Source organism: Atractosteus spatula, chromosome 4, assembly GCF_055471065.1.
Source record: "Atractosteus spatula isolate fAtrSpa1 chromosome 4, fAtrSpa1.hap1, whole genome shotgun sequence".
In the NCBI taxonomy this organism is placed as follows: domain Eukaryota; kingdom Metazoa; phylum Chordata; class Actinopteri; order Semionotiformes; family Lepisosteidae; genus Atractosteus; species Atractosteus spatula.
In genome coordinates this window covers 52,147,972-52,161,266 of record NC_142709.1, presented here as the reverse complement: position 1 = coordinate 52,161,266, position 13,295 = coordinate 52,147,972, and the positions used below count along the sequence as shown (strand labels likewise).

The 13,295-nt window shown below is 37.7% G+C and overlaps 1 protein-coding gene across 4 annotated transcripts; it reads right to left on the bottom strand.

The window, feature by feature from the left end:
- Positions 1-3,293: 3,293 nt before the first annotated feature.
- On the bottom strand, positions 3,294-10,663 carry LOC148836523 (E3 ubiquitin-protein ligase TRIM39-like). 4 transcript variants are annotated; one of them, XM_088913709.1, is made up of 7 exons: positions 10,570-10,663; positions 7,751-8,407; positions 7,091-7,186; positions 6,652-6,885; positions 5,876-6,023; positions 5,111-5,137; positions 3,294-4,994 (listed from the first exon to the last, which is right to left on the bottom strand). In XM_088913709.1, the coding sequence occupies exons 2-7, from the start codon at positions 8,324-8,326 to the stop codon at positions 4,423-4,425; spliced, it is 1,653 nt and encodes a 550-aa protein (XP_088769835.1). In that variant the 5' UTR covers positions 8,327-8,407; positions 10,570-10,663; the 3' UTR covers positions 3,294-4,422. The 4 variants fall into 4 exon arrangements, with proteins under 4 accessions (XP_088769835.1, XP_088769837.1, XP_088769836.1 ...); XM_088913711.1 differs by having other exon boundaries at positions 7,751-8,328; positions 10,570-10,633; XM_088913710.1 differs by having other exon boundaries at positions 7,751-8,328; positions 10,565-10,620.
- Positions 10,664-13,295: the final 2,632 nt, after the last annotated feature.

Genomic DNA, 13,295 nt, shown 5'->3' with positions numbered 1-13,295 from the left:
ATTTTTAACATAACATCCAATCATTTAAATTCTGTGTTATAAACAATAGATCTAAAGTTTTGTTGTCTTTTTTACTGTTTCTGCTCATTTTCTGGAACTGGAGGTTTAAGAGTTAAGAGTTAAGATTCACACATTGGTTTTCTATTTGCTACCAAACAAGCAATATGAACCAAATGGTCTCCTACTACAGTATAAACCTTGTTTTGATGTTTGTATATACTGAGAGCAAATATAGTGTAGACCTACAGAAATTCAATTATTAACACATGGTTTAGAGCTTTCTATTATTCTGTATTTATTAAAAAAATAAAACTTCAGATGATTCACAAATAATGCAAAAATGCTGAATGCATGAGAAGCATCAGTTTTGTAAGGGGTTAATATTATTCATTTTTCACAAACGTTTCAGATCCTAGCTATAGTTCTTACACAAGTTTGAAATTTATAATTCATACATAAAACTCAGTAAAAACAAATGTATTAGTTCAATTATTCCAGCACACAGTAGCTCCAATTCTGACCTGACTGTTTACTCACACACTGCAGTATCTGACCTGTTCTCACAGTTACTCTAGCACAAATCAGCTTCAGTCACGTCCTCTGACTCTTCTTCAGCACTGAGTTTATGTACAGTATTTTAGCACATGGTCTTTGCATGTAAACATCAAAGTTGCTCTAAAAAGATGAATATGGACTGCATGATGAAGACTGCTATTCTGCTTAATCCTCCACCTTAACTGGCGATAGTGTTGGATACTAGAGACATGGCACACCTTACTTCTTTCATTGTATCTAAACTGACCTGTTCAGTCTGAAGAACTACATTCTCATCCCTTCTGATGACACCTATCTGGAGTCAGTGACAGTGAGCTGTTCCCACCTGCTCTCCAAGGGTTGGAGAGCAGGTGGGAACAGGCAGATCTGTCATTCATGTTTGAACTAGGTTGATATACTGTAAGATTATCAGGTTCAGTAGAGATTACATTAAAGTTTAAGTGGCATTAATGTTAATAGAATCTTATAAGTGTATCCAATATTTCTGCCTGTATAAAATAAATAACTGAATAGGAACAAAGCCTTTTATTGACATGATATTCTTTAAGTCCTTACCTGGATATTCTATGACATTCTAATAAATTAATTTTAGGGAACAGCAGCATCTTTTTCTGGGAATTGTATAGAATATTTCGAATAATTGTAATTACCACGTTATTTGAAATCTACCAGATAATCATTCTGGTACTATTCATGGGAATATATGATTAAAAATGATAGAAATTCCATTCATTTTCACTCCTGGTGAGGGTCGTGGTTGCAGCAAGCCGAGTAGATCAGCCCAGACTTCCCTGTCCCCAGCAACAGATTCCAGCTCCTCCTGGGAGATCCCCAGGCGCTCCCAGGCCAGCCGAGAGATATAATCCCTCCAGCGTGTCCTGGGTCTGCCACGGGGTCTCCGCCCAGTGGGACATGACCGGAACAGCGCCACCAGAAGCTGACCGGGGGGCATCCTTACGAGATGCCCAAACCACCTCCACTGGCTCCTTTCGATCTGGAGGAGCAGCGACTCTACTCTGAGGCTCTCCCGGATCGCCAAGCTCCTCCTCACCCTGTCACAGAGAGTCTGCCGCTTGTATCCGCGATCTCATTCTTTCGGTCATTACCCACAGCTCATGCATGACTATAGATGAGGACAGGGACGTATTTCGACCGGTAAACTGAGAGCTTTGTCTTCAAACTCAGCTCCCGCTTCAACACCACAGCCCGGTACAGTGCCCGCAAAGCAGCTGACACTGCCCCGATCCGCTTGTATTTATATTATATATGTTATAATATATTATATTTATATTTTTCTTGTATTTTAAAGGTCTTTTCATCCCAGAACATTTAAATTCAGGAGTGGACCCATTTCACAGCCACTGAAGTACAGCATCTACCTTAGTAGACAGGGTGAGGAGGAGCTTGGCAATCCGGGAGAGCCTCAGAGTAGAATCGCTGCTCCTCCAGATCGAAAGGAGCCAGTTGAGGTGGTTTGGGCATCTCGTCAGGATTGCCCCCCGGTCAGCTTCCGCAGAAGCTGTTCCGGACACGTCCCACTGGGCGGAGACCTCGTGGCAGACCCATTAATATACAATTGTTCTCTTGATCTCATCTAGCTGTGTCTTGAAGGAAAACAAAGCCATTAAGTAAACAATAGTGTCATAAACAAGTTGTCCAAACATAAACAAACTCTGCTGGAACTTTTATCAAAATGTTCTCCTTAGATGTACAAAGGCAGCTAAGGTACTTACTGGCACCAAAACAAAACAAATCTTTTCCCCAAAACTCACAAGGTCAATTCCAATGTACTTGAAGATTTACTACCTTAGTCAGCTGTTTAGAGAAGCCCATGATTGTTGAGAGTAAGCACAATGTCCTGAGAGGTTAGAAGGGTCGGAATATTTATTCAACTCTTGAATTGTCTTTACCTGGATTAATTTAAGGCCTAACAAGTCAATCGACTTTTGAGGCCTTACAAAACTATTAATGAATCAAAACTTTTGCACATGCCACATTCAAAGTTTAATTTTTTCAATCTGTTAAATTCAGCAAATCATAATTGTGCTGTAAAATGCCCAGAAATATGTCATATTTAAGTTTGTAAGCCACTCTCTTAGTTTAAATACACAGGGGGCAAGGCAAGCAGTGAAACTGTCTTCTTTCAATATTCTTCAGATCTACAACAATCCAGTGAAAATAATACCTACAGGGCTATGAATAAATGTAACTCTTTTTTCTGGATATTATTTATGGACTTTGCTTTTTCTGATGCTATTGAGATTACAGTATTACAGTTTTAGATTTTGTGAGGCAAGGTGCATTACCAAGTTTTATGTTTTTTTTATATTTCAGAAAAGGCATTAATAAATGTGCAGTATACAGTGCCATAGAATAGAGGGTATTCTCATTGTACACAGCAGTGAACAGCTGTTCAACATGCAGAAAACTTAGAAAAGGTTCAATTTAAATGTGAGAGATATAGTATTTTATTAATCAGTTTGGATTCCTTACAAAACCTTTCATTTTCATTTCATTCAAACCTTTCAACAATTTCATTTTCCTGTTTCAGTGAACACAAAACAGCAATGACAATTTACTGAACTTTGAGGGTGGTGTTGTAAATAATTAAATGGGATTTTCTTTCTTGTATGCTTTACTCTATGCATTATATATGAATCAGGGTCTTGACGAATTAGTAGAAGTTATAAGAGTTATAAAGTATGACATAACAGAAGTCAACAGTAGACAGACAGGTGTAAAACAATATTGCAATTTATTCAAAATGTTTAACTGATTATACCCACAGCCTTTTAGACTTTTAAACTTTTTTAGACATTTGTATTTGGAACCCTGGGCAATGTGGTAGCAGGTATACATCAACAGCCCTAATACACAGAATCAGAAGAAGAGACTTTATAAATGTCTTCATTGCTGAGTCAGGAGAAACAGTCATGCAGACCAGATTTGCAAGCAAGAGTGGAAGAGTAGAAGACAGCTGGGTTCAAATTTCTACTTGTACTGTGTCAGAGATAATGCCCTAGCAGTCAGACAGCACCAACTATAGCTCAGCAGCGCAAATTTATTTTGAATATTGTCACCCAGGTAAAAGAGTATTACCCCCGTTTCACCAACACCACTTAAATGTTAGTTAATCTGATGTTAATTAGAAATACACTAAAGCTACAAACTGTAATGTGCATTGCAACCAGAACAGGCCAGGCCCTGAAGTACACCTAGGAAGTACATAAGAACTTAAGAAGGGTAGAAAACAGTGGAGGCCTTTCAGCCTATCTAGTCCATTTGGTAGCAGGTAGCTACACAAGGATCAAGATCTCATCCATCTGTTCCTTTTAAATAAGACAGGTAATCAGATTCAATATGGCTGGGAAATACGTTCAATCTTTCTACAGCCCTTTGGGGTAAAGAAGTAAATGCAGTTTCCCATCTCCCACTTTATCTGGCTCAGATACGTCACTTTATAATGCTAGTATTTACCTCTCAGGACAAGTCTGAAATTCCTTCTACTTGATTTCATATCATCTACGTTTCTGTGCTACTTTCCTTGCTCTTCATCAATTCAGCAACACACTTACCATGCTAAACCCCCCACTGTCCTGCTCTCTTTATGGTGAAACACTTCCAAATCTAGACACATTAAGGAAACGGTGACATCTGAATATTTCAGAAAATACAGTTTGCATATACCTAGAAATATATGGTAGCCTCAAACAAATTTCAGTTATAAAGAATCTTTTCTAGAAATAAACCATCTGTTTTACAATTTCAATATCCTTTGTGGCATGCTGCTGAGAGCTGATTTAGAGTATATTAAATAATATACTGTAATTTTTATCTGTTTATTTTATTTGTATTATGCCTCACTGGTTAGGATTCTTGCATTCCATTCCACTGATAATCTGCCTGACTGATGGGGGAGATAATCAGTGGGGCTGTGTTTCTACCTCCCTCATGTGCACCAGGGCTGAAGTGAGGATAAATTTTCTCCTTGAAGGTATCAGTGAAAGTATAGATATGTGTCCTGGCCTCTGCATCATAAAATGAAACCTGTCCCTTTTCATAATCTACATATACCCCGATCTTCCTGGGCTTTGTGCTCAGGCAAAGGACAGAAGAAGGACGAGAGAAAGCCTTGTACTCGTGAGCATTCCTCAATCCCACAGTCCAGTAACCTTTCTTAGGACTCAGTGTAATCTTCCCCTTCCTCTCAATTGTCTCACTGGCGACTCCTAAAGTCCATTCAGTCTTCTCGTCCACCTGCACCTCCCAATAGTGTTTCCCTGAGGTGAAACCATCCTTTCCCAAGACATTGACACAAGCATCAAATCTCTCCGGATTGTCATGGAAAACCTGCCGTATGTCTCCATGTCTCGCTTGCTTCCCATCAGTAGACAGTATGAGACTGGGATGGGCCGTATTGGGGTCCAGAACCACGTCAACTGTGGAGTAAATGCACAACAATCATGCCAACAGTATTTTCATATCAATTTTTTTGATAAAATCAACAGTAATGCAGAATGAACACGAACAGGAAAAGAGAAATTAATTTACAAACCTGCATTTTGCCGCATCTTCCTCATCTCTGTACAAAAACAGTGAAATAAAGACCAATATAAGATCATGTGAATGAACGGAACCCAACAAAACAATTTTGTGTAAATGTGAACTGACAGAGCGCTATAGCAATACTATCTGCTTGATTAAGAGCCCAAGAGAGAGTTCAATGTCTTTGCCTAGCCTTGTTCTAAAGATGGCTGGCCTTAAATGACAAAAGAATGATATGCTTGAAATACCCCAAGTTGTATGCACAACACTGTCTGAAGCGGGAGAAGATGGAATGCAGTGACTTAAGTGATAGCAGACACGATGGACATTCAAGATATGAAGCGACTTGGGTGTCTAAACACCATGGCACAGAATGCTTGTCACAATTAAGCATGAAAAGGGAAGGCAAACATGAAAACGGCACTGCCGAAAACATAACGACTACATTTCTTTTGAGGAAATGAGGGTCATAATGACAATAGACAAATTCAGCACACCCAATGGGTATGAACATTAACTACAGGACTCTACAACATGGTAAACAAATGGCATACAGTATAAATATTAAGAAAGGAAGCTGTTTCTTATTTTATAAAATAGTGCTGAGGAGCTCTTTCATATTCACCAAAAATCATTAATCTTAAAAGGTAACTTTTTTCAGCAGCCTAAACTAACAAAAGAAAATGTAAACATTTTAGACATTTTTTTCCCAAAGCTAAGAAATGTTTCATAGCATTGTTATTATTTGTAGGGTAAATTCTTATTCCATTCTTACTGATTTCAGGCAGTTTTTCTATTTCCTCGCTAAGTCTGTCCTCCAGCTGACACACAGCTCTCCTCAAATCTGCCAAGCACAGGTCAGTGTGAACAGTGATTTCTGACCAGTCCTTAGTGTGTGGAAGGGAGCACAGAGATGGTAATTTCTACAACATAGAAAGAAAATATTCAAAACGTGTTAGCCTTCTGATTAAATAAATTATTTTTCAAGCACAGCTTCAAATACCAAGTCATATGCAATAAGTTCCGAGATGTCCATTTACTAAAATGCTTCTGTTTCTCACAGTGAATGTGAGAAATTATGCAGTGCAACACACTGCATTTCAACAGAAAATACATAAGAATTTACAACTGTATGCCACATACAACTCTGTGATGTGACAAGCAGGCACTCAGGGTTTATATATAGGAGTCTATTTCCACTATTTTGTCACATCTCAGCAAAAGAAATGAGGGCCAAAAACAACTTCCATTGTGTGATTCTACAGCAACAGAATTATTCGAAATCCAGAGGTTTACACAATAATTTGCCCTGAATATCCCGCAGCCTAGCTATAATCTAGTTTTATGAAAATGTCTTCCAAGAGCATGATAATCAAAATAAGTAGTAGTAAACCACCTCAATTTTTTTAAACAATGCAATTAGGTGCAGTCTCCCCTGCTGCAGTAAAACCATTATTTTATCACCCGACAGTTACAGCTTGAGTAGACATCAAAACTCTCTTGGCAGGTCACAGGTTTTGTGACTTTTCTACATAAATAGAATCTGCTGACCTGCAGAAAGTCAATGTAGTCCTCAGTGTGTGAGAGCTGCTCCAGCTCAGCATGTCTCCTCTGTATTTCAGTGATTTCATCCTCCAGCTCCTTAATGAGACTTTCAGCCAGCCTCTCTGTGGCTTTCTGCTTCTCCTCACTCAGTTCAAGGAGCTCAGCCTGGCTTCTCTCAATGGAGCGAATTAAGTCACTGAAGACCTGAAAACTGTTCTCAACCTCTCTGCATGCACGGCTCTAACGGGACAGGAAGGCAACAGAGGTAAACACAATCAAACATACAACAGAGAAAGGTACAACTTTGATTTACCCAAGGAAAGTCACAAAAAATAAGTTAACTTATCCAGGGAGATAATTTATGTGTGTGAAAGACAGCAATACCCCTAACACAGCACTTAGTGGCATACCCACCCAGTTTGATAAAACCCATAATGAGACTTACTTTGCTGTGCTCCATGGATATTTTGATCTCTTCCATCTTTTTTCGTCTGTACTGGATCATGTGCTGTATTTTTATTTCAGTTTCTCCCAGCTGAGCCTGTTGAGAAACATGGGAACAAAGATACTTCACATCATTGCAGAAGTGTGCTGCTAACTGAATCTGGCAAACGTTTTCGAGGTTATTCAATGAAAACCGATGCCAATATAAGGATATACTATTATCATCTTCCCGTAAAAGTATCTAATTTAATCTACAGGTAGGGGATAAAATGGATAAACCTCTGTGAAATCATTTTAAAGAGCATCACGCCACCACATACAATCAAACCATCCTGTAGGCAATGTGGCATAGAGTCAACCAGTGTCAGGAATTCTGCAGGAGGGAGGCGGCAACATAATTCCACACAAAAAAAGTCCATCAACTCAAGCATGGTTCATGGAGGTGGAAAACTGCCTCAGGCATCATTCCAGAATATCTCATAAATACAAGATGGAGTGAAGATGTGGGAACTGAGAAGCCATGACAGATAATTCTCTGAATATGATTATTCATATGATTCTGTGAATTTAATTTCTACACATAGTTGAAATTTTAAAAGAAAGTCAATAAAATCTACAGTTTAAGACAAAGTAAGACATTGTTAAGAACTGTGCATTTCACCTTTTTCTCTGACCATTCAGCCTCCGCTGAGACAGTATTGTGAGTCCTGTGGTCCGTCTCTGTACATAACTGACAAATACACATCTGGTCAGTCCTGCAGAACAGCTCCAGGCATCGCTCATGTTTCTTGCAGATCCGATTCTCCAGGTTGTTCACAGGGTCAATCAGTCTGTGTCTCCTGAAAGCTGTTCCTTGATAATGAGGTTTGATATGCTCATCGCAGTAAGAGGCCAGACACACCAAGCAGGATTTCACTGCATTAAGTCTTTCTGTGGTGCAGAAATCACAGAGCACTTCTCCTGGGTTAACAGAGAATTCCTCGGAGCTGCTAGGTCTTGTTCTCTTGAACTGTTCAGTTATTTCTGCAAAGCTTCTGTTCACACGGAGATCAGGTCTCTTATTGAATATCTCCTTACACAAAGGACATTGGCACAGAACACGGTTTTCCCAGGATCTTTCTATACACACCATGCAGAAGTTGTGGCCACAGGGAATGGTTACAGGTTTATCAAATATATCCAAACATACAGAGCAGCGTAATTGCTCTTCAGACAGGATATTACTGGATAACGCCATTCCTGAGAAAGACAACAGATAAAGGATGATTGTAGGAGAGGGTCAGCATTTGATCTTGCTGGACAGAAGGGTCTGAACTTTCTGGAAAGATAGAAAGAAATTTTAAAATATTTTTATTTACAGATTTGACAACTTCATAAACTGCAGTACTAACTATAGCATAAGGACAATAAAAGTTTTTTTTAAAAATGAATGTCAATATGTATCCAAGTGATATTTTTAGCTGCCAAATGTTTTTAGTTACATGATTCTATATTAATATTATATATAATATCAAGTGGTATTCAGTCAGTATTACAACAATAACAGCAAGTGTTCTTATTACATACTCTTATAAAAGGATAAAACATTATAGCTTTTTATGAAGTATATATACGTCAAACCTTTTCCAAAATAAGCATCGTAAGTTACCAAGTTAAAGATGGATTTGATGCATAAAATGTTTATGAAGATGGTGGAATACTGTTGTGTACTTTGTTTTTTTTTATATATTTAGCTACCACTAAATACAAAAACATCTCCTGTATATCTACTGTATGTACATTAGGTATATATTATGTATGAGACTGTATGGCTTTAAAGCAACTACAGAACAGTACGTGTTAAATATATTTCTCTAAATCGAAATTTAAATTGTTTCCTGACTACTTGTTGCTGAAATTTGCATTACATTAGGTATATTACATTACACTACATACATTAGGTATATTATATATATATTGTTTTTATTTTCAGCTACCAAAACGTCCTTTAAGTTATAAACTTCAAAATTAATATTCCATATTAAGCAGATTTAAACATGCACAGCAGAGAAACAAATTAAATAAAGCAATCGTTTCACTAACATCTAACGGAGCACAAGCGCCATCTTTACCCAGTGAATTACATAACGCAACGCGCCGCGTTACTTTTGAGCGTTGGAACAAATACCACGTGTTCTGAGTGGCTGCACCTGTATGAATTAACATCCCCTGGTAATGGTACTGTAGCACCAATATTGCAGGTTGTTCTCCCATTTTTATGCTTCGTCTAAGCTATTATACTGTGCAGAATATTATATATAATAATATTATTATTGATATCATAATATTTATAATAATAATAATAATTGCTTACACTTATATAGCGCTTTTCTGGACACTCCACTCAAAGCGCTTTACAGGTAATGGGGACTCCCCTCCACCATCACCAATGTGCAACATCCACCTGGATGATGCGAAGGCAGCCATAGTGCGCCAGAAAGCTCACCACACACCAGCTATCAGCGGGGAGGAGAGCAGAGTAATGAAGCCAATTCATAGATGGGGATTATGAGGAGGCCATAATTGGTAAGGGCCAATGGGAAATTTGGCCAGGACGCCGGGGTTACACCCCTACTCTTTTTGAGAAACGCCCTGGGATTTTTAATGACCACAGTGAGTCAGGACCTCGGTTTTACATCTCATCCGAAGGACGGTTTTATGGTGTAAAAAAAAAAGTTCCTTGTAGACAGTCACGTGACTACCCGAAAAATAAGGCGCTAATATATCTCGGAAACAGCAGCAGTTTGGAAGCTACTTTCAATGCCACAACCAACACTAACTGTGCAATAACGAATGCAGTGGGTTTCTTTTGCTTGTGCTATGTATAGGGGAGTCAACTGCTCATAGTTCTCAATTCGATAAATAACGTTCAGATAACAGGCACTAGGACCAAGAAGACGTACCTTTAGAATCCCCACAATAAAGCCTTTATTAAAGAAGACAGAGAAGACGACCAGCTGAGACCACCGCTGTTAAAAATTCTGTAGAATTCAAATTATTTGTAAATCCTTCACATTATGTTCTAGCAAAGTATTTTCGGCACTGTTTCATGCTCTACTCAAATGGCTCCACCACTGCATATCTACTGCCTTCTTCTAAAACACACTACGAATAAAATTGCAAGACCAATTCCCTAATCAACCTTTTCTGAAACGTCTTTTTAAGGCCAAAGTAGAAACGCGCTTCAGAATCTATACTGTAACTAATAAAGCTCACAGACTTCATATCTCCGAGGCCCAGGTTGCAGCTCAGGCCAAAGACCTGTAGAGATAACTTTCAGTGCTGAAGCTGCAGACACCCCTGAACCACCTATACCTCCTGTCCACTGAAAGTCAGCCCCACCACCACGGTCAACATTCATTCCCACAGGCCCAGGATATCGGTACAGAAGTGTCCCGATACTATAATAAAGACGACAAAACTCAAAAGGCCTTACCTTACCAGTGTGTAACTCTCACTTTGCTTACACTTCCGCATTGAGCGACGAGTTTAGCTTCTACGCAACTGTGTACAGTAGCTGCAGCCTCTGCTCTTAAAGAAACAGCGATCAACTTTTGTCCTGTAAACTAAGCAGATAAAGCTTACATGAATAAAACGGCTGTCAGGCCTGCTGTTGTAAACTCAACACCTTTAATCAATAATATTTATCTTACAGAAATACACTGCCTTATAGTATTTTTGTTTTAAAGTTAAAACAAATAAATAGTGACCTACTGTAAATCAAAAGTTGATCACTAATGATTTGAAGTAAAAATGAATAATTTAAGAAAATGTAATGTTCTCATCTTTTTTGTATTATTTTGTGTGCCAGTTATTATTATACGTCTCTGCAAATAATCTGTTATTTAAAGGTCAGGCAACTGATTAAATTAAATTTTCAATGAAGAGAAGAGTGGTCCTTGTGGACTAAATTTGTGTTCCAAATGATATATACATTTCTCAATTGAACAATTTTATAACAATTAAACCACCTATTTAATTTATCAAACAAACTTGTTTTCAAGCCTTTAGAATTTGATTACTTAAAGGCTTCCCATAAAATGATACTGGATTGGCTCTTTCCAGATGAGACCTTGTAAGAAGAGGTATATTTTCAAAGGAGATGTGACAGTGCTCTGGGACTTCTGTTTTTGGGACAAAAGACAGAGTCACAACTGTGTCCAATTTTCATGGTCAGATTTGCAGTGTAAAACAAGCCTTGTATTTGATTCTGAAAGCCTGAATGTTTTCATTGTGTTGAGTAACATCTCTTTGTCTTAGATATGCTTTGAGAAGTTCTAAAGTGATGCATACTTTTTGCTAAAAATGGTAAAAATATTTGAATTCAGAATTAATCTTATCACTGATATTACTGTTTAGTAACTGTGCTAATTAAGAAAATAGACTTATGAAGCCGTCAAGCCAATTAAAACCATTCATAGCCAATACTAATACTTTGGAAATTGTTGGAGAAATAAACATTTTCATTAGTTTTCCAGTTCCAAATGCTTTGGAAAGGAAAAAGGACTAGGAAAAGGAGGACACACCCTGCCAACATAATATAATATTGGAATGGTCTTCCTTGAAGCGACAGATGTATATATTTGCGCAAAGATAGTGGCGTGATAAAATTATTCAAAATTAGTCAGTGGACAACACACTCGAAATAACAACTGTGCATTTCATCCTCTATGTTGTGTGAGTGTGGTTTGTTGCACATCAAGTGTTCCCAAATGTTCTAAAATGTGTCCCAAAAAATCCTAATGTGTTAAAATGTGCCCAAATATTCCCAGATATTCCTAAGCCTTAAGTTCCCAAATGCTGTTCCCAGTGCACCCAAATTTTAAAAAATATTCCCAAATTTTTCTGGTTTTCTCAAATGTCCCCATATGTTCCCAGTACTCCCAGATGTTCTCAAATATTTTCAAATGTTTTTAAATGTTCCCCCTGCTCTCAAATGTTCCCAAATGTTCCTAGTGTTACCATGAATTACATAGGTTAGTAGTGTGTAAACTATACTTACTGAATTACTGTAAGGAGCATTGATTGGAGGTTAATTTATCATCTACAAAACATACTGTGAATTATCAGACCTACATTACAAGGTCACATTTTGCGAAATTACAACCATGCGGTAACACAAGCCTATGAATCTATTTCCAATTTTTTTTTTTCAAGTTCAGTCCACTGATTGGCCAACAGAGAGGACACTTCAGGTGTCTTATAGAAATAAATATCAAAATCTCAGGACATTCTAGATACACATCTTTCAGAATTCAACGTCATCTAATTGTGATTCGAGCACCCAATTTTCTAAAATTGTCTGTTTAATCAATATAAGATCCAGAGACTTAAAACAAAATGTTTAGAATGGAAAAAATAGTATAAACATTGTGGATTTTAAAGCAGAAAAAAGTGAGAGCCTTGTTTAATTCTGCTTTTTATGAGAATTATTTTGTGTGATTGTGACTGGTGGCAAGAGAAACGATTCTAAACTACAACACAAAGTTGTATAACATAGACGTGTTATACATGTAATCACTTGCATGATGAATCAGATTGCCAAGAAGAGGGGTAATTGATTTAAAAATAGTCTTATTTCACTTTATTATTTGTTTAGAAGACATCAACATGACACTTGCATACAAATATTAAAACGATATTGGAAATTAATGGGGAGAGGTGTACACAAATCCAACCTGAGCTAAAATATTGTACATGTAATAGAAAGAGCAAAAAGGAACCGAGTAACTTGCTTACCTGTGATTGTTTAGAATGTATGTTGAAAAGAAAATTTTCCCCAGTAGCATCACATTTCAAAACTTGGGGTTCATCAGTTCAGCAGTGATGGAAAGGCTGAGGTGAACTTCTGTTAGTTACAGATTTGAAAACTAATAGATAAGGCAAGTGTGTAGGAACAGTAAGGTGTGCATGAGAATACTTATTATACTTGTGAATCATTATTATATGACAGATTGTAAAGAAAGAATGGAATTTGGACTGGACACAGGGATACCATTCATCTTGTGAAAAGTGTCGTGGGGTGTTTAATGGGTTCTTTAAAAGTAGCTAGAACCCTGAACGCCTGAACAATGCTTGTAAATTCGCAAGAGGGTCCACTAACACCACTGCCTGTAGCAGCTTGTTAAATGACTAAAATATTGTGACTGGACATTAATTATGCAGTT